This window comes from Podarcis tiliguerta (genome assembly GCF_965153285.1).
Source record: "Podarcis tiliguerta genome assembly, chromosome: 4".
In the NCBI taxonomy this organism is placed as follows: domain Eukaryota; kingdom Metazoa; phylum Chordata; class Lepidosauria; order Squamata; family Lacertidae; genus Podarcis; species Podarcis tiliguerta.
In genome coordinates, this window is record NC_139537.1 from 75,725,272 (window position 1) to 75,747,693 (window position 22,422).

The 22,422-nt window shown below is 43.7% G+C and overlaps 1 protein-coding gene across 1 annotated transcript in view; it reads left to right on the plus strand.

The window, feature by feature from the left end:
• RASA3 (RAS p21 protein activator 3) overlaps positions 1–22,422 on the plus strand; it is a 118,244-nt gene that overhangs the window by 21,898 nt on the left and 73,924 nt on the right. Inside the window, exon 2 of the mRNA XM_083437733.1 lies at positions 20,433–20,550. Within this exon, the coding sequence (XP_083293859.1) occupies positions 20,433–20,550 (118 nt within the window). The remainder of the gene's footprint in view (positions 1–20,432; positions 20,551–22,422) is intronic.

The following is a 22,422-nucleotide window of genomic DNA, read 5'->3' on the forward strand; positions in this document are numbered from 1 at the left end:
CAGGTGCACATGCAGCCAAATATAACAACACACTGCCCATGTCAAACATCTCCAGGTGTTTGGGACAGTGCCTAAGTAATGAGACCAGATAGCTCTGTGGCTTGGGGGCTTGTTGGGAAAGTCTGGGATGCCTTTGGATTATTCTGATCCAAGACATTTCCAGGAAACCCCAACATGCCCACCTTATGGTCCTACTGAATCTGGTGACATTAGAAAGAGATGTTCCAACATTCAACATCCCTGTACGATATTTGGATATGTTGCAATCTGCGTGCACTCTTACTTTTTCTGATTAGTATTAATGAGCTTTTAAGAAGAAACACAATTTCTGTTATTATGGCGTTAATGGTAGCTGCTTTCCCCTTTCATACTCAGTTCTTTTGAGTTTCCCTCCCTGTCAAAATCTTGTTCACAGATTTTTATATTGATTTACTTGTTTTGAAGTTGCGCTAGTTGGCTCAGTCCGTTGAGAGAGGGCAGGCAAAAATCAAAATCACATAATTTCTTTCTAAGAAAAGGTCAAGGTATGCTATTTAAGGCAATGCAGCCCACAAAATCCTGGAGAGAGCCTTAACTCCTTTGACCTTTCTGCAGCCATTAATCTGAGATTGGATTAGGACAGACAGAGGGTGTTATTGTTTACTAGGATATTCTACCACAAGGATTGGTGTGCGTATAGGAATTATATATTCAGAGTTCCCCTGCTTTTTGTCTTTGTGCATTGGAGATATTGTTAGGGAGGAATCACTTTCATTTCACTACCTCTTAGGAGGCAGCTGGGGAATAAATTTCCTAAGCTTCTTGACCAAGGCCATGGAAATCCTCCAGTTTGATCATAATGATGAATGTATGCATGCCCAAACCTTCAGGGCTCATTTCTGTTTGCTAGAGGCATCTTTTTTCACTCCCTTTCCAACTTAGTTTGATACTCTCTGTTTCGTTTCAATGTTCTTCATGGCCAGAGAAATTCAGTGTCAAATCATATCATTGCTTCTGTAACAAATTGTTTTTTGTTTAAAAAATATTTTCTTGGTTTACAAAAGTACATGCTTTGCTTCTTTTTTTTGTACAGTTTTCTTACAAATCAGTTAATTTGTTGTGAGACATTAGTGTTGAGTACAATATAAAGTTGGGGAAGAAGAGGGGGGAGAGGAGGGGTGGGGTGGTGAGGCTTTTATTGTTTTATATAGTGTACGTGCGAGGTTTTCTGTCAGCGGCGACTGAGTAGGTTCTCTTTCTATTCGTTTATTACATTTCCTTGGTAGTGAGAGGTATTGGGGGGCAGGGTGTGGTTAGTTGTGGTTGGCTGAAGTGTGGTTTGCATGGGGGGGGGGGGGCTTGTTGGGTCAGGTAAGCCAGATTGATTTGTATGCTGTCGGTGGAGTCTCGTTGTTGTCTTGTTGGGCTGTGTATGTGATAAGGGGATGAAGGCATCCTCTTCTATTTGTCTCCAGGTCAGTTTCAGTTTATTGGTTAGCTTTTCCAGTAAGGCTGTTTCCCATGCAATTTGATTCCATTGGTCCATGCTTACTCCTGACAGGTCTCTCCAGTGTCTGGCTATGAGGCTTCTGGCTGCTGAGAGTAGGTGGGTTATAAGCTCTGTATAATGTGAGTGGTCAATATGATCTTGGAAGATGTTCAGTAGGGCCAGTTCTCGGGTGAGTTCTAATACCTGTTTAGTTATTTTGCTTATCTCTTGTAGGACTGCTGTCCAGAAGGGTTGCGCTTTAGGGCATTCGCACCACATATGGAGGTATGTGGCTGTGGAGGTGCAGCTTCTTCAACATCTTGGTGAGGTTTCTGGGCGTATCAGTGCCAGTTTCCGTGGAAGTTAACTATACAGTAGTACCTCTGGTTACATACGCTTCAGGTTACAGACTCTGCTAACCCAGAAACAGTGCTTCAGGTTAAGAACTTTGCTTCAGGATGAGAACAGAAATCGTGCTCCGGCGGTGCGGTGCAGCAGGAGGCCCCATTAGCTAAAGTGGTGCTTCAGGTTAAGAACAGTTTCAGGTTAAGAACGGACCTCCAGAACAAATTAAGTACTTACCCCGAGGTACCACTGTACAGCGAATTCTGAAACAGTGGCTGATCTTTAGCAGTAGGAGACATTCCTGAGCATTTTTTTTGCAAAGTTTTCACGTTTGCCATGGTTAGGGGGCATTCTTTAACATCCACCCTACACATCCCTGCCTGGGAGCACAAATGACCACCTTTGCATGTGCCGTGATAGCCGAGGGCACTGTGTTGGCAACCCCTGCCCTAGACAAAGACCAATTTGGACAAGGAAACCACAGATAATCTCAGCCACTGGCATGTTGGTTGTTCTTTGAACTAATGTGCCATAGGTTCTGCTACTGCCAATTTATGTGGATTGCAGGTAACACCACAGCATACCTGAAGGGGGGGGGAACTGCCTACATGAAGGAATGGGGAATGCAAGTCTGCATTTTAATACACATAATCAGCCACAGTAGGAGAAGCACAAATACAGGTCATGCAACTTGCCCTCAGGTGAGATCATTGATCATTCGTAAGACTGATTCACAAGCCAACATCTTCAAACAGAAATGATAGGAAGAATAAACTCCCAGCACTGTTGAAGGATCCATCCTCCTCCTAATGTTTCACACAGGGTTGTTGTTTTTAAGTTTATTCTAAATAGACAATGGAGTTTGTGTGACCAAATGCTACTTAATGGAACTGCCAGTCTTGGGTGGGCCCTGTCCAGTCATAGGGTGAGGTCTTGGGAGGGAGACGAAGAGGCTGAACAGGGCAGAGTAAGGCTTGTTGGCGATAAACTCAGCCAACGTAGAAGTAAGGAAGAGTTGCTCAGGTGAAAGAGCCTGGTCTCCTGAGAGAGTTTGATAGGGCCCAGGCCTTAGAATGTGTTTTATCCTAGTCTGTGTTAGAAATTAGCTAGGCGCCAGGTGCATTGTTGCACCTGGCTATCGGCCACTTGTGATCAGGTGAAGATTCCTGAGCACCAGAATGGCACCTCACATCTCCACCATCTGGAGGTGCGTGCCTGGGGATCCATGCATCTTGACTTTTCATACACTAATACCACATCCTGTAGAATTCAGTGTGTTAAGTTTTATCTGCACAATCGGGATGGATTTCTGGAACCAACTTGCTTTTTTCACCGTAGGCCAATATATATGTGGACTATCCCTGGATCAAGCGATTTTTCTTCTTTTTAAGTTCTCAAAGCTCTTAACTTAGCTCAAGGCTGTCATCTGAAGTAGCCAGGTGTTTAACTGAGAATCAATCACAGTCAGCCCATCATTTGAAAAAAGCAAGATTTAGAGCTGTCTTTCCCCAAAATGGCACTCCATTTGGGCGACAATAACCTTGGTTGAAGGATGCGGGTGGCGCTGTGGGTAAAAGCCTCAGCGCCTAGGGCTTGCCAATCGAAAGGTCGGCGGTTCAAATCCCTGCGGCGGGGTACGCTCCCGTTGTTCGGTCCCAGCGCCTGCCAACCTAGCAGTTCGAAAGCACTCCCGGGTGCAAGTAGATAAATAGGGACCACTTACTAGTGGGAAGGTAAAGGGCGTTTCCGTGTGCGGCTCTGGCTCGCCAGAGCAGCGATGTCACGCTGGCCACGTGACCCGGAAGTGTCTCCGGACAGCACTGGCCCCCGGCCTCTTGAGTGAGATGGGCGCACAACCCTAGAGTCTGTCAAGACTGGCCCGTACGGGCAGGGGTACCTTTACCTTTACCTTTACCTTTAACCTTGGTTGAAGGAGCCATTTGGCACCTAGTTTGTATATGGGTTTCTAACACTGATCCTAGTCTACTGCTATTCAAGAGGCTTCTTTTGCCGCTTTTGTTTTTCTTCCGCTGAATTTGCCTACTTTGGGTAGTGCTTGGTGGTGATGCTTTTTATTTCAGTACCCACTAACTGCAGGCTGAAGTCCTGCACGGGGTCCAATGTAATCATGCTTCACTTGTGATTCATTGTTTTGCCAAAAGTGATCAGGGCTGTTTCAACTGTCATAATGCCAGATTGCATTTTGTGGCTGAGTTCTGCTGCTGTGTAGGCAGAGTCACAGCTGAGACCAGCATGGTACAGAAAGGTCTGTAGCATCCGTTGGGTGCTTCCCCCACTCCAGACTTTGTATATAAAATAAACAGAGCCTCACCTAGTGAAAAGTAAAGATTTCTGTTCAGGCACTTGCTGAACTCATTAAATCAGTGGGGTTTTATTTCCTTTTTTACTGGATCATGCTACATGCAAGCATACACGAACTTTGTCCTATCTCTCAGTCTCTTGGAGTCGCGCCTAAATTCAACTACCTTCCGGGGGGGGGGGGGCGCCTAAATTCAACTACCTCTGCCTGTTATGGTGCCATCTGTTTCTTCCTTCTATGGAGATTGTTGATAGCTATAGTAAATAAACCTCACTTCAGCATTTTAATAAACTTCCCACGGCAGACCATGTTCTTTGGATGAAGGGTGGTAAGGTAAAGGTAAAGGAGCCCCTGGCCATTAGGTCCAGTCGTGGCCGACTCTGGGGTTGCGGCGCTCATCTCACTTTATTGGCTGAGTGAGCCAGCTTCTGGGTCATGTGGCCAGCATGACTAAGCCGTTTCTGGCAAACCAGAGCAGTGCATGGAAACGCCGTTTACCTTCCCGCTGGAGTGGTATCTATTTATCTGCTCGCACTTTCACATGCTTTCGAACTGTTGGTTGGCAGGAGCAGGGACCGAGCAACGGGAGCTCACCCCGTTGTGGGGATTTGAACCGCTGACCTTCTGATTGGCAAGTCCTAGGCTCTGTGGTTTAACCCACAGCGCCACCCACGTCCCATGAAGGGTGGTATACAACTTTAATTAATCACCATCATCATAGGTCCTCCAGGGGAAAACTTTCAAAGGGCTGACTTTCAACAGTAGGTGATCTGACCATGACAAGGGACCGAAGTTAATACCCGCCCACTTCCAGATTACCCTCTTCCAGGTAAACAATCCAGTGTGGCCTGCCACATGTGCTTGGACCAGTGATATGTTGTGACAGCCCATGGTTTTCATGAAGTCCTGCCATGGAGTTAGTGGGCCCAGAACCTGCAGTCTTCGAACACCACCTCCAAGACCAGCTGAGGAAGGGAGAGTGCTGATGGGCAGCGAAGCAGGATGCCAATATAAGCCTTGATGCACGTTGTCCTTTCTGTGGAGACATTTTTAGAATTCCCTCTCTGCTTGCAGGCCTTACTGCTGCAGAATGTTGAAGGGCAGATTATGGGCTTCAGTCTTCTAGGGTATTTTTCATATGATGACAGACTAGAGCCACCACATTCTTGGTTTGTTAATGGTTTATCTCTTCTGTGTGACACACCCAGATCAGAGACATTTATTCCTTATCCTATTTTTAGCAAGCCTTTTAAAAGAAACAAAATTGTAGTCTCTTCTGAGCATGCAGGCCATAAATGTGTTCTGTTGCAGCCTAGATTATACGCTTTACATAGTTGAGGCTATTCACTTGTGTGCCAAAAATTCTACCTTTTACTTTTTTGCTTAATGTAGTTTTGCTTAATGAATGTTAGGTTTTAAAATGTCACAAGATCTTCTGTGTGGTTGAAAAACGGTTTCCCAACAGTAGTGTGTCCTGTCTTTTCCTGCTGTTCAGTGGTTACTTATTTAATGTTATAGAGTTTGTGTGTGTGTGTGTGTACACACACAAACACACACGAATAGATTGATAGATTGATAGATATAAATATAGATATGGCAGCAACAAATCCAGCCTGCTTTTCAGTTATCCTATGGTGTTAAAGAGGAAGCTGCCTATGCAAAGGAAACTGATGACAAATGTTCATAAAACTTATTTTATTTCTACCTTTATGCCTGTATAGCATATTTTCTGTAACCTATTCCCCTTTTTATTTGCCCTGACACATACTACTTTATACATACTTGAACTTTTCTCTGGATATCTTTCTTTTGAAGACTGGGTTGGGGGAGAAACTGCCACCAGCTTTTGGATGCTTGAGAAATGGAAGTTCTTTCATGTACAGTGGTACCTCAGGTTAAGTACTTAACTCGTTCCGGAGATCCGTACTTAACCTGAAACTGTTCTTAACCTGAAGCACCACTTTAGCCAATGGGGCCTCCCGCTAGCACCGCGCCGCTGGAGCACGATTTCTGTTCTCATCCTGAAGCAAAGTACTTAATCTGAAGCACTATTTCTGGGTTAGCGGAGTCTGTAACCTGAAGCGTATGTAACCTGAAGCATATGTAACCCGAGGTACCACTGTACATCAATACAGAGATACGTAAAATGAAGGGGAAAGTACCGTATTTTTCGCCATATAGGATGCACTTCCCCCCTCCAAAAATGAAGGGGAAATGTGTGTGCGTCCTATGGGGGAATGCAGGCTTTCGCTGAAGCCTAAAGAGCGAGAGGGGTCGGTGCGCACCGACCCCTCTCGCTCTCCAGGCTTCAGGAAGCTTTCTGCAAGCTGTGGGAGAGTTGTGCGACTTCGCCCCCGAAGTGCCTTCACCCCGAAGCCTGGGGCGCGCTCAGTTCAAGTTAATTGTGCACTTTTTGGGTCTAGCTTAATTCTGCATTCCACAATATCTGTTCAACTAAAATAGTGGGTGTGATGCATTTTCTTATTAATACACAAATATGTATATAGTGGAACGCTTGGGAACTTTTGTCATGAGATGCTGCAAAAGCCATTGGCAACCCCACCAAGAGCCTGTTGCAGTTGTTCTCTTTGGAGGTCACTGGCAAGGTCACTGTATTTGTCAATGCATGGCTTAGTTTAGAGTACCAGCCAAAGCTGGGAAAAGGCACAAGTTGGCCCCTGTACATCTAAGCAAGGGTACCAGATGACAGTGGTACCTTGGTTCTCGAACTCAATCCATTCTGGAAGTCCGTTTGACTTCCAAATGTACACAAAGCAAGGCAGAGCTTCTGATTGGCTGATTGGCCCTGGAAACAATGCCAACAGCTGAAACGGATGTTCGGCTTCCAAAAACATTTGCAAACTGGAACACTTACTTCTGGGTTTGTAGTGTTCAGGAGCCAAGCCATTTGGGAACCAAGGTACTACTGTATTACTGTTTTTACTTTTGTTGTGGCTGGTTATATACTATGCCAGTCATGTAGAATTTAGAAAGCCATCTACTACTAAAAGGCAGCCAGCTGGGGGAAAATAAACAGCTTCAGGCTCTTGATTGATCCCTGTCATTTTGCTTTTTTTTGTCTGCTAAAAGAGGGGTCAACCTTAATAAATGGGATCATTCTGAAACGGCAGAACTAAGCTATCTTTCCCCTTTTCTACAGGGGATTCTCTTGTCTTGGGAGAAGACCCCCAATATCACCTGGTGGCTTCAGATTATCCCTTGAGGTGGTGACGTGGTGAAACAACTGTAGGGTTTCAGCATTGTCATTGGTCTTCTGAATGTTGTGACATGCCTTGGAGATTGTGGCTAACCGCCTCCTTTTTATCCTACAAAGTCTAGTCTGAGCCAGGAGTTAGCGAGTCCCAATCTGTTATGTGTCTGTATGATGCACTAAAGTGTTTAAATGCCTTGTCACCATATGTCCATGAGGCAAACACACACTCACACCCTGCCTCATGGAGGTTTTGTTCCTAGTTAGCACTCCAGCTGCCAGCTGCATCCACTACCAGGCCACATAATTTGTTTAAAATATTGAATTTATATTGTTGCAATCCGTGCTGGGACCTGATGGTGAAAGGTAGGTGATAACTTTAACTATGCCTAGTTAATTGTGGAACACTAGAAAAGGTAAACAGTTTATCAGTGCATATACTAAGCAGTGCAGGCTTTTTAAAATCCATGTTATCATATCTGAAGGAGACAATGAACTAGCAAAAGGAACTAAGCAATTATCCCAGGATCTCCTATTATTGAAGTGTTAATTAAAGCGACACTGTGTGCCTCTGAAATATATAGAAAGAACTTTAAAACAGTAGCAGGAAGAACTACTAAAATGTGGTGAATGAGCCAAATTAGATACAATTTCAGAAATTCTCGTTTTGAGACTGCCATTTCCGTTTTCGCACTGTAAGCAGTTGACCTTCACAGTTGTGGGACACCCCTTTGGAAACATGAGGATAAAACTTGCGAAGGGATTGGAAATAAATGTCCAGTGCAGCCATAAACCATAACTGTAGTTTATTTTTAATTGTGATTAAGCATGATGGGTTGTATTCAGTGATGTTTTACAAAGAAGAGACCCGTTGAAATTAGTGGACATAACTTAGTCATGCTCATTCATTTCCAAGAGTCTACACTTGAGTAAAATTTAGCTCAATACCACCCTATGTATGTATTTGCTATATTAACCAATATATAAATTTCTTAAAACATGTCTACACACAACCACAGATTCATATTTAAAATCGACTTTCATGTCACAATTTCCTTCGAGGTCTGAATCGGATTTTTGATTTGTCGGTGTATCTGACTTGGAAAAAAGGAATTGAATCAATGACACCATCCTACGAAGCTCCTCCGTCTTCCCAGGGTTCAAACTCAGTTTATTGGCCCTCACCCAGTCCACCACTGCATAAAGTCACCTGTCCAGAGCTTGCTCAGCCTCTCCTGATTCAGATGTTATGGAGGAAATGGAGCTACATGTTGCCAATTTACCAATGGTTCCTCCGATACCAATACCACTCGGTTGATCCAGGATACCATGATCAAAAGCTGCTGAGAGCAGGAGGGTTACACTCTCCTTGTCACTCTCCCAATACAGGACACCTGTCAGGGTAACAAAAGCCAGTTCTGCCCCCAAACCAGGCCTTAAACCCCAACTGAAGTGGATCCAGATACTCAGCATCTTCCAGAAACACCACCACTCGGTTACAGAACGATGAGAGATACAAGCCAAGAATTTGGTTTGCATATGTAACCAAAGTAAAGCAAAACGAAAGGAAATCAAACCTGAAAAGAACAAACAAGTTGGGATAAATACACTTTTGCAGTAGGTTAAATATTATTTGTTAAATACTATTTATGCCAAATTGCTGTTTGTCCTTTGCATATTTAACTAGCCATGCCTTCATATCATATTGTGTTGATGACCTCTAGACCAGATTCTCTCTCCTCCCTGCCCCCAATGAGAATGACTTCAAACTTGGTAAACCAGTGGGAAGATTTGATCTTCCTCCTTGCATGCTTGTTTTGACTGTCCAGTGCTGAGCTTACACATCTCCCCCTGCCAAGACCAACACAGAGAGAACACCCTCCGCTCACCATTATATCTAGGCATGGCAGGTTCAGGTGTTTCCTCTACCATAGGAGAACTTGCATGCTTCATTTCTCCTGCATGCTTTCAAAGCCTCTTTTAGCCCAAAGCAAAGATGAATTGATAAACAAAATTGTTTTGCTTTGCTTTGTTTTAAAAATACTTTATATGCTGACCTTCAGTTTGTTTCTGTGCATTTACAGCTTGCCATTCACTGTACAGTCCATTAACGCATAAAATTTCTCAATGCCTGCTAAACGCATCAGTTAAACTGTACCAAACAGCAACCAAAGCTAGCGAAAGGAATCAAGAGAGAGATTCTGTGCTCATCCTCTGCCGCCCCAAAGTCCTAGGCAAAAAGATGCTTCTTGACTCGTGGTTGAAATGTATAGTGGTACCTCGGGTTGCAGACTCTTCAGGTTACAGACGCTTCAGGTTGCAGACTCCGCTAACCCAGAAATAATACCTCGGGTTAAGAACTTTGCTTCAGGATGAGAACAAAAATCGCGCAGCAGCGGTGTGGTGGCAGCAGCGGGAGACCCCATTAGCTAAAGTGGTGCTTCAGGTTAAGAACATTTTCAGGTTAAGAACGGACCTCCAGAATGAATTAAGTTCTTAACCCAAGGTTTCACTGTATACAGTGATGAGGGGAGGCAGGCCTTGGAAGGGCAGGCGTTCCACAACATGGGCCCACCACAGCTGTCTTGGACCACAGCCCCACAAACTTTACATGCATGCATTTTGACTTTTGTCCCTCTTTAAAAACAAAAGTAACACACACACCCCGCCCAATCTGAATTGAAATGTTCTGTTCTAATAGCCTTAGTGGTAAACAATTTACTTCCTGACTACAAAGAGTTAAGGAGGGAAAGAGTAAGTAAACACATTCATGTTTCACTTAGAGATAAATGAACATTTGTGAAGCAAAACAATCTTAGCATTTGGCTTTCATCACATTCAATATACTATAGGATGAATCAGTCTTGGTTGGAGTTCATTTCTCGGATCAAGACTCATGTGATATTTCGTCTCTCGCAGAGTTCAAATTAGTCACTTTTGGGGGGAATGTTGCGTTAAAAATGCATCATGCTGTGCGTTATTTGGTCTTTGATTTACAGTATGTGTTGAGTTTCTATGGCTGCTGCTTTCAGGCAGAGGAAAAACTATGCTTATTTGTAAGAATTTGGAACACGATTTGGTTGCTCTTTGCATGATAATATCCTTTTTATGTTTTTATATTTGACAAGTGGAATGTTTTGCCTTCGTGCACATGAACCTTCATGCCATATCACTATTTTTAAAGCTCTCCTAATGTGCAGCATAAATATCAGTGTTCCCTAGTTGTTTTTGTCACCACAGTACATATAGGAAAGACTATAGAAGAGCAAAGCAGTGGGTCTACGTATAGCCTACGTATATTTACTTGGAAGACCCATATTATTCAACAGGACTTGCTCACAAGTAAGTGTGCATAGGATTGGAGCTTCAGACAGGGACCACTGTCCTCATCAAGTGTATACAAGCAAACTGGCGACCATTAGAAGTTAAAAAATACCTCCAGTTAGTTGTCTCTTCTCATTCAGCCTGTGGACAACGCAAACAGAAATGTATACTTTGGATGAATTCCGTGGGTGGGGATGGTTAAAAAACTGGTTTCTAAAACAAAGTCAACTTCTATCACTAGCCAATGTCTGAAAAACCTTCTGTTGCAAGGAGGTCATTCCAACATTGGATTCAAGCAGAATGAAGCTGGGATTTAAGTTCTTAGAGGTGTGCCTTTAGAAATAAATAAATGAAACTGATAATGACCCCATATTTCTTGCAGCAGTTGTGTTTGCTCCAGGAGCTAGAGTCCAGTCATCATTCTTGAGATGGCCCTGTACAAACTTGTTACGCAGGGCCCCTCCCACACACGATCCCATCTCTTAAGTACAATACCATTACTCATGGAAGAAAGAGCTTTATTTTTAATTCTGAAATAACACCAAGGCCCATTTGGAAACTTTTTTGCCGTGCACAAAACACACACTTGGGTACCAGGCACATAGACACAGGGAAATAATTTTCCATAAATATCCCCAAGAATGACTTAAAACCAGCTGTCATGATAAACTACGATTGTGACATAGAGACTCTGTGGTTAAAATAAATGAGAGCCCACCACCATACTTTTGGGAAATGTCAGCCTTCGATTCCACTTCCTTCAAATATGCCACCGTTTGGTTTCTGTTTAGTTACTGAAGGCTGGATCCATAGAACTGCCCATTCAGGCTATTGCAGCTATTTTCAGATAATCTGGTAATTTGAAATGGCAGTAGCCTGTCAGGTACCAAACATTTTGGCAAATCCTGTTCAATCCAAACCTGCCAGTCTGGAAGGAAACTTATACAGTGAACCTCCATTTTTTAACGTAATCTGTTCTGGAAGACTGTTTGGCTTCCTAAACGTTCAAAAACCGAGGATCAGTGGACTGGCTACAAAGTAAATGGGGGGAAAAAGAAAAACACACCTTGGAAGCTGTTTGACTTCTGAAGAACGTTCGAAAACTGGAAAACTTACTTTCAAATTTATGGCGTTTGGGAGCCAAAACGTTCGAGAACGGAGCTGTTGTGAGTTCCGAGGTTTGACTGTCTGTGATAAACCTATCCCATGGGAAACACTGTGAAGGTTGTGTACATTTCAAAGCCACAAAAATAAGAATTTGCTTTATTCTGTTTTAAAACCAAAACACCTCAGTCCTTCTGTTGTTCTCTTTTGTTCTGAATGGCTTTGAACTTGCCCGTCAGCTTTTGAATGAAAGGAGTGATGTCTCTTAGCATTTTGGCAGTGCCCTATACTTATGAGAAAATGTATCTTATTTGGGTCAATACAGTCTGATTTTTGCTTGTCCTGATTATGTAGTTCATTTACGAAGCAGTTCATTGGCAGAGAAGCAGTTATCTGCTCTGAAAGTGGGCCATTGAATGCAGGACAGCGTAAGTGGTAAAATTATTAGAGTACTAAATGAAAAATTAGCCAGAACTGCTGAATATCCAGATTAATTCTATTCTGCCTTCCAACAGCATTTGTACCTAATAGTATTTTATGGTGCAATTCGGTTTTTTGCTAAAGTGAGATTTCATCATGTTGCATTTCATAATTTACAACAAATTTGATATTCAGATGTTTGTTTATAATTTAGGTTCTGTAAAATTCATGCACACTTTTATTGTAAATATAACTAAAGCTGAAATTTTAGTTGGATGCATATAAGTGTCTTCTAGGAAAAAATAATGGTATCCACTAAAGCAGTTTACTGCTATGAAGATGTTTACACATTGTTGCAGTACTTTAATAAGAGTTTAAATGATGTGAATAGCAGAAGAAAAGAAAAAAAACATCAACATTATGAATGTCATTAACATTCAGAATGAAATTTCCTGTTGCATCTAGAAAGCTGGTGTAATAATGAGGAAAGTAAGTATATTGTTGGGTTTCGATGTGAGAAACTCATAAGTGGATCTGGGCAAGTCAACGTTCAACGTTCAACTTTATCAGCTGTTACAAAAATAAAATCGACATTGCGTTTCTTGAAGAGTGGGTGGGGCAAAAGATACTTTACTCTTATAAATGACAGTTTGGGGATCTAGGACTGTAGTCAGAAATTCTTGAATGCCTGCAGTTTGGATCAACGTCAAATTTAGGCATGCATTAGTAGATGCTTAAGTTTCCTGTCTCAAACCGTTCATCTAAAAATAACTTTAACGTGGTCACATTTAATTCCAAAAGAGGAAACCTCTAGGGGGAAGAAGCAGGTTAGTTAAAAGGAAGTTGCAAGGGAGGATCCAATCTCTTCTGGATCTTGAAGATCATTTAAAACCAGTATAATAAAAGCTTAGCTGGAATGCACACCACAGATTAGGAAATGCACAGCCAACTTCAAGAGGACGCCAGCGTGGTTATTACGCTAAATCAGAGAAACCATAAAATGGCATGACAGCGTATGACATTTATTGTGGGCTCAAATAAGTCATTAGCAGTGCAATCCTATGCATGTCTACTGAAAAGTAATCACCATTGAATTAACTGGTACTTACTCCAGATAGGAGTGTATATCAGATGTGGAGACCCTTCGTCCCTCCTAGATGATAATAATAATAATAATTTATTATTTGTACCCCGCCCATCTGGATGGGTTTCCCCAGCCACTCTGGGCGGCTTCCACAGAGACCAAAAATACACTAAATTGTCACACATTAAACACTTCCCTGAACAGGGCTGCCTTAAGATGTCTTCTGCATGTCAGGTAGTTGTTTATCACTTTGACATCTGATGGGAGGGTGTTCCACAGGGCGGGCACCACTACCGAGAAGGCCCTCTGCCTGGTTCCCTGTAACTTTGCTTCTCGCAATGAGGGAACCGCCAGAAGGCCCTCAGAGCTGTGGCTGAACTACAACTTCCATAATCCCTAATATTGGCTTGCTGGGGCTGATCCAAGTTGTGATTCACTTGCACCTGGTGTATACAATTGCAGCCTTAAGCTTTCCATCATCATCATCATCATCATCATCATCATCTGTATCCTTGCTTAAGAATATCTGCTGCCTGGTACCCAAAAGCTGCTTCTGATCTTCTGGAGCATTGGGCACCAATCATGCTGTTGCTGGATTCATAAGCTTGGTCTAAAGAATGTCAGAGTGAAATCAGTTTTCTTGTGAATACCCACAAACACAAGTTTCTCTCTTCCCCTGGCTGTTTTGGTTGTGGCACCAGGATTGTTTCTTTACAGAACTCTAAATGCTCTCTTGTGGAGACCTAGTTAAAACATACTCTGCTTTTTGTTTTTAACCAATTATGTGACTTTAATTGTTTTGCTTTTGTTGTATTTTTGTTGTAAACCACTCCAACCCTTTTAAATAGAAAAAAATAGGGTATAGATATCAAACAAAGTAAACTAGACCAAGTCTCTTGTGTCCTGTGGGGCTTATTCCCAGATAAAAGTGCACTCTTTATCTTTTATCATCCATAACAGCTAATCTTAAAGTAGTGCAAAATGTCTCATCTTAGTCTAGGCAATCAGATAATACAAGAGGGAAAATGTTCTCACTCAGCCCAGAGCTTTAAAGTACTGAAATTAGCATCTGTAAAAAAGCCTTCAAGCTGAGACCACGATAATGCATGATTAGGAAAGCTTAATATATGTGTATCTATCTGTTCGCATAAAAATGAACTGAGAAGATTTTCACAAGCTTTAATGCTATGTGTGTAATTAACACGCTCCACTTTTTAAATAACTGCTGCCAAGCACTGCTGTGAAACTTCTAACAAGAACATCTGACCGAAATAGAAAATGAGATCACAGTTCCATGCTGTTAGATGTCGATATCAAGAACAGTGGAAATGCTAAAATGGCATACAAGCTGTGAAAGAGTAGTTTGGAATGATATTTATTGGTCTGGCTTGGTGGTGGAAATGAAAGAACAGCGGAGGCTTTTAAGCCCCATGCAGTTTTTCAGGCAATGCCGATGACAGGTTAAAAATAGGGGGCTGGGGAGCCAAGTTGTTTAACTGGTTCATGCATGTCTGAACTTGGATAGCAAAGGAGCTCCATTAGAGGAGACCACGAGAAGCAATATTTCATTGCATTTACTAGGAATATGATGCTGTTACATTAGGCGATTGTACTTCTTGAGCAGCCCAGAGTTCACCCCCACCCCCACTCCCTTTGCTTCCTTTGAGCCAATTCCCAACTGCACATGCAGGAAACATTAAGTCAGAATTGAAAGGAAAACCTACTGCGGCTTGCCACAGAAAACAAAACGAAGAGATAATGCACATGTGCTTCATTTTAAAATAAATCTATGCATGTTGGCTTTAATGTTGCTTTGGTTCACATCCTATGTGCAGTGGTACCTCGGGTTACATACGCTTCACATTACATACGCTTCAGGTTACAGACTCCGCTAACCCAAAAATAGTACCTCAGGTTAGGAACTTTGCTTCAGGATGAGAACAGAAATCGTGCTCCAGCGGCGCAGCGGCAGCAGGAGGCCCCATTAGCTAAAGTGGTGCTTCAGGTTAAGAACAGTTTCAGGTTAAGAACGGACCTCCGGAACAAATTAAGTACTTAACCCGAGGTACCACTGTAATGCTGTCCGGTCCCAGTTCTTTTTTGTTTCATTCCAGGAGTTGTACCTTTGCAAGCAAAATGCAATCAGCTATGATTTTTGCGAGGGGGTACAGGCCTTTTGTTGGAGGGGAGCAGAACCTCAGTTAGCGATGTATTTTTATTTCTGTTTGTTGATTGGGCGGCAGCTGCCCCTCCCTGTCCCCTCCCCCCTTGGCTGCCCATGGCTGTCATATTAAAATGGTGGTTCGTTTTAATAAGAGTTGTGATTAAAATTAGTGCATTTCCTTAACTGGGATTATCTCTGGTGGTTTATTTCTAGATATTAGATAGAGCAAAAATCCTTAATGTGTGTGAATGGATGCATGTGCGCGCACACACACAGCCTCTAACTGTTGAAAGGCCGGCAGTATTAGGTTTCTAAATCAGGTCATGCACACAGCCATCTGCATACTGATTCGGCAGCCAGAACCCTAGATTTTCAACTGACCTGTTCCTAATGTGAGCATTGCCTGCCAGCACCTTGTTATGTAGTGAGGCAGATTAAATTATGAGGTTTAGTGTGTGGCTTCCGCCACACAGGGGTTTGTCTTTCATGCCTTCCTATGACACACATAAAAATCCAACTCCTCGCCTGCTATTCATAAAAATAAAAAAGATTTATAAGGAGAATTCACTTCTTGGATATCTGTTCTATGATTCTCTTCCTCCCTCCCCCCTCCCCGAATTACACCCTGTAATACATGAATTATACTGGGATAGGATATGAGCCCAGGCTTTTAAATGGAGCCAGAAGTTACCAGCACCCAATTTTGGGACTTAATGAGAACATTTAAGTGGGACGCTGGTGGCACTGTAGTCTAAACCACTGGGCCTTGGGCTGGCCGACCAAAAGGTAGGCAGTTCGAATCCCCGCGACGGGGTGAGCTCCCGTTGCTCGGTCCCAGCTCCTGCCAACCCAGCAGTTCGAAAGCACGTCAAAGTGCAAAGTAGATAAATAGGTACCGCTCCGGTGGGAAGGTAAACGGCATTTCCGTGCGCTGCTCTGGCTTCGGTGTTCCATTGTGCCAGAAGGGGCTTAGTCATGCTGGCCACATGACCCGGAAAAACTGTCTGCGGACAAACGTCGGCTCCCTCGGCCTGTAAAGCGAGATGAGCGCCGCAACCCAAGAGTCGTCTGTGACTGGACTTAACTGTCAGGGGTCCCTTTACCTTTTAAGAACATTTAAGCACATGCAGAGTGCCTTTCCCTCACTTGTAAGGAACCTGCTTGTGTGTTGCAGTTGTGTCACAGGGGTTTAGTCAATTGATTGATTGATTGATTGATTGTGCTTTTATATCACACCATTCTTCCATTGTGAGGTCTCTAACAGGGTCCTAAAGTCCTCCTTCCTCTTTCCCGAAACTTAGTCAGTGCTTTCCCAAGTTTGGGAAAGGGGTTGGAAGGCTCTGGGGTCCAGCCAGAACATCGCTTCTGCTTCTGAGACTGGTGCCTCAGCTGGCTTTGGGAAGGTGGGTTTGGGCAGAGAGGTGGGGTCAGATCTTTGCCTTGCTCCCTGAGCATGCAACAAGGCCATGTGCGACCTGTGGGTTCCATGTCAAAGTACTCTTGTGGCTCCACTTGGTATGAAAAGTTGGGCCACTCTGGCATAGGTTTTTTGTTTTTTTTTACAAGTGCACACAGGTTCTGTGGCAGATAAGTTGGTGTGAAAAGCATTCACCAACACTAGGGCACTGGTTTCAAATTTTCTAGAGCGCCTGAGGCAACATCTATGCAGTTCATGCTGCGTGGTGAGACGGTCTTATTAATGGCGGTGGTCTCCAGGATTTCAGAGCATCATTGTAAAATAATCCATGCAAACTGGAAATGGTTTGAGTATTCAAGAATATCTTACTGAAGTACTGACAAATTCCCACACATTACTGAAAAGACTGTCTCGTTTTTCAAGATGACGTGGTACTTCCTTTTTTATGCACTCATTTGTTAGAAAGTTAATCTCTTTCTTTTACTAATGTTCTGGTTTCAGGCTTGCGATGAAAAGTGTGAAAGCATTCACCTGACATAGGCCTTTTGAATTGACTCATTCAAATGTTTTGGGGAATAGGATGGAAACGTATTCTCAAAACAGTTGAGTAAATGCAAGCCCTATTTGGGCATTCGGGTTACTCGCATGTAAACAGCAGTGCAAGAGGGGAGCAAGCTCTAGCGTGTCGCCCTCATCCCAAGTTACAACTCTCCTGGAATTTGAGGGTAAACATTGAAGCAGGGAACCTCCTCTTCTTGTGGCAATTCCCCATGCAATCCAAAACCCTGACTGGGGAAAAGAGATGTGCTGGAGGAGGCAGGGCTTGGCAGCACGCCCATGCTCACCCCCATATGTTTACTTACATGTGAGTAAAAAGAACACTCAGATAGGACTTACAGTCTTGGGTAGAACCTAAAAAGAATGGTATTAGGAGGTATTGGCTCAAGAATTGCAAGATAGATAAAGTAAAGGTAAAGGGACCCCTGACCGTTAGGTCCAGTCGGGACCTACTCTGGGGTTGCAGCGCTCATCTCGCTTTACTGGCCGAGGGAGCCGGCGTACAGCTTCCGGGTCATGTGGCCAGCATGACTAAGCCGCTTCTGGCGAACCGAGCAGCACACGGAAACACCGTTTACCTTCCCGCCACCTATTTATCTACTTGCACTTTGATGTGCTTTCGAACTGCTAGGTTGGCAGGAGCAGGGACCGAGCAACGGGAGCTCACCCCATCACAGGGATTCGAACCGCCAACCTTCTGATCAGCAAGCCCTAGGCTCTGTGGTTTAACCCACAGCGCCACCTGCGTCCCTGCAAGATAGATAGTTACTTATTAAAATTCAAGCCAGATACATTTTCCCCACCTTACCTACAGCAGGTATTGTACATGGTTAGGTAGTATCGCTTGACTCATTTGGGCCTATTGTCGTAGTTATCGGCTGCTGTTGCTAGTCTTTCTGCAGTTCCTTCCTCCAATTCCGTTGAAACTGGGTGGTAATGCATAGTGTAGATCCAACGGTTCCAATTGGAGACCTGAATCTTAACACATTCAGACGTGGCTGCAAATAAGATTCACCCATCCGCTCACAAACTGCTATCCCCTGGTATCTTATCAGGAGAGAGTGTTCTGGGTTTTGTGTGTCACTTGATGATAATCTCTCTCTCCTCTGCAGAAACACAATAAATCATAGAGCGTTTGCTTCTGGAAATCCTCAAGGGAGCAGAAAAGGCTTCTCCTTGGAAGAAAACCATTTGCAAGTTTTAAGGGGTGAAAGGGAAAGGGAAAGTTGAATTCGTTTTCTAATAGGCTTCTGATTTCTACTGCACCAGACTGATTAGTGGACCCTTTCTGACATGGAAGCTGCTGGGCTGTGGCTCCTTGTGCTTTTGGAGGCAAAATGGCACCAGCCCTATGAAACCTGGGACAAATCCATGTTTTTACACTTTTTCCTGTGGCAGGAGTGGCTGATGCTGCTTTGAGAAGCTGCTGCACTGTGGACTACTCCTAGATGGTGTGCGCTGAGACTTGCAAAGGAGTGTGGTTTTGTCGGCTCAGATAGCTTAGTATTGGCAGTTGTCAAAAGTAACGTGTAGTGGTTCTAGGGGTTGCTCGTGCGTAAGCTTGTCCCAACGTCTGGCTGGGTTGCCTGAGTGAACCTTTCCTGTCCGGGCAGCCACTCGCCCGTGACCGTCTCAATCGCTGGCAGTATCCGTCAGTGGGCGTTTCTTAGACTTCTTCCAGCAAAGAAGTTCTTTGACGCCAAATCTCCTCCTACTCTCCCTGCGCGGAAGCCTTCTGTGCAAGGAGGGTGTGGGCAGCGGAGGACCCCTTCTCTCTCCGCTGGTCCCCGGCAAGGAGTCATGGGATCACCTCGCCGATTCCCCCATCTCCCCCCCTTCTCCACTGGAGCTACGCTGATTCTCTCCCCCAGAAGATGGGCTGCCCCTCCCACTCCCGGGACGCTCTCTGGGATCCCTTCGGAGCTTGCTCTCTCCCTCGGACACTGATGGCAGTTCCCTGACATAACGGTTTAGGGCGGTAGCTGGTGCAGTTTTAAGAATGAGATGGCATTTTAAAATTACATGCTCAGTATTCTATGTTCCCAGTCAAATGTGATTTTACCATGTGTATGTACCTTCTCTGTCTCACTATGCACCTAATACAACACATATCTCCACATGGATACTTGATTTTAAAAAAGAGGCTCACTTCTTCCCACCTTTGTATTCTTTGTCATCTGTGAAGGGGAGGGGACACAACAGAGCCTTAGATAATATTTGAACTGGTCAGAGATTGTGTGTGTGTGTGTGTCTGTGTGTGTGTGTGAAGTGAGTACAGTAAGTACTTACGCAGGGGTTATGTTCTGGGGATCGCTCCAGATTCACATAAATAGTGGTACCTCGGGTTACATACACTTCAGGTTACATACGCTTCAGGTTACAGACTCCGCTAACCCAGAAATAGTGCTTTAGGTTAAGAACTTTGCTTCAGGATAAGAACAGAAATCGTGCTCTGGCGGTGCGGCGGCAGCAGGAGGCCCCATTAGCTAAAGTGGTGCTTTAGGTTAAGAACAGTTTCAGGTTAAGAACGCACCTCCGGAACGAATTAAGTACTTAACCCGAGATACCACTGTAGTCAAAGACCATTGGGTTCAATGGCGGGTGGAGTCGCCAAAGTCTTCCCTCGATGCCCACTTCCTTTAAATTTTATTTTATTTTCTAAATTGCCAAGCATGTAAAGCTGAATGTATGGAAGGTAAAAGTGTGTTACTGGTGGGTTTACTGTACTCCACTCCTATCAGTGTTGTCACCTCTTCAGGGGTTTTAGACAAGAGGCCAAACCCAAGTCCCCGTTGTAATCCCATAGCTGGACCACAATACTAGGTATTTTAAGTGTATATTCAATAGGAGTAAAAGCCTGAAAAGTACTCTGGTATATTCAATAGAAACATCTCCTTTAGGTGGTGATTGCCTCCCAGCTTCCACAAGTGGGACAACGTTTTAAGAATCCCAAAATTTAACCGTGCATTGTTTCTCCCAATACGTTTCCCTAATTCTTTTCCTCTTCTTCTTTTTAGGAGAAGCTAAAAATCTTCCTACGTATCCAGGGCCAAACAAGATGAGGGATTGCTACTGTACTGTAAACCTGGACCAGGAAGAGGTTTTCAGGACCAAAATAGTGGAGAAATCACTATGGTAACAACATTTATTTTGAATTTAAAAGTATCCTAGCAGTTTTCTACTGTGCATTTATTTGGAGTTCAAGATATCTTATTTTGCTTTCTGGAGTAGAGCTGCATCAAGCTTCTATCACTTGTATAAATTGCCTAGTAGTATCTCAGAGTCCTGCCATCTTGTATTTTTCCTTGTAAACACACACACACAAAATGTTATTTTCTGAACTAGATGTGATGGTAATTGCTGCCTTATTTGGGAGTTGCAGTTCACGTGATTTTTAACAGTTGTGTGAGGGGGATACTGGGGCTGTGCTTGTTGGTTCTTCCCATCCTCTCCCCCGCCTACAGACTGGGGTGGCATATCAGTAGAGAAAGAGCCTGCTCTGTATAAGCACTCATATTTAGAACCTGGTTATACAGAGATTTGCATCATGGGGGGGGGGGGCTTCTTTGTGTGTCGCAGGTGCCCCTTTACAAATGTGTCCCCCCACATTGCGGATATTGGGAGGAGGGCTGCCAGAGACATGACAAAGGGAAGTGTAGTCGAGTGGTTACGGTTTCACTTTTTCTGTCGAAAAACCATGAAACTTGCAAGTAAACGCTTCAGGTTTTTTCAGAGCACTCCTATAGTTGTCTACTCAGAGGTAAGTCCAACTGAGTTCAGTGAATCTTATTCCCATGTACATGGGTGTAGGAGTGAATCCTTAACTCCCTTAACTCTTTTGTCAATTGAATCCTTCTCTCTTGCTCAGAGGATGAAGCTCCACGTATTTTTACATTTCAAAGATCATTAAAATGGCCCACAGGAGGGTTTATTGTCTTCATTGACGTCACTTTACTGGACTAATCCAATAACCCTTTCCTATTGAGAAAATAAGTCCTTTGAGGGTGGAGGGAAGAAGGGGGGGAAATGTTATTTTTAGACATTCCTATAACATTAAACTGGTGCGTTGCAGCTTCTCTGCAATCATGATGTGCTTATTTCTAGCAAAAGCCTGTTTAGCTCTCAAAATGCGATCAGGGAATATTTCCTCTCCCCCTGCCCCCCCCAAACCATCATGTCTTTCTCTCTAGAATACCCTTTCCCACTAACTTAGCGAGGGCAGAGATGACCAAATTTGCAAAGCTCAAGGTGGCAATCCTGTGTGCACTTATCTGAGAGTAAGCCCCACTGAACAGAGCACAGCATTATTTCGTGTAGACATGTGCTGGATTATACTGTAAGAGCCTTTGCAGAAATCTGTGTACAGCAAAGGCAGCAGTTTTCGCCAACATGTCTCCTCTGCCCCTTATTGAAGCAATTTCCCCCAGGTTTCATCTAACTTTGCTTTAGTAATGCGATAACTTTCTCAACTGCTAATGGCTTGTCCACAATGCTTATTTTTCTCTCTGTCCCAGCTACACCTGTGCCTGACCCACCTACCCACTTCTAACTCCCCAGCCCAAAATACAACCCCCAGGTTGAGTTCTCACATGCATTCTGTCCTCCCGAGCTTCTTGTGAGCTGAGAAATGGGAGTGGCGAAAGACACCGAGAAAACGGAATTAGGCAGAGGTGGGGCACAAGGAAGTGGGTCTGCCCTTCAGTTTTTTTGATGGCCACACCTGACACTCACAACAGAATTTGAACAACTCAAGAGCAGGTGAATGCAGTGCTGACTTGACCCACTTTCTGAGAATGAACATCCTTTCCTTTTCAAGCAAGGGTGGGGTGGAGGAATCAAAAAGGAAAGGATGATTAAGGTTGTCTGTCACTACTTGCAAAAACTGCTGAAATGCATTTAGGCTGCAATTAAGCATCGTTTATGCCCTGTTGATTTAACCGCACGCAGGATTACAACCTTAGTGAGTTTAAGAGGTCTCTGCAAAGTGCAGTAAGAGGGAACAAAAGG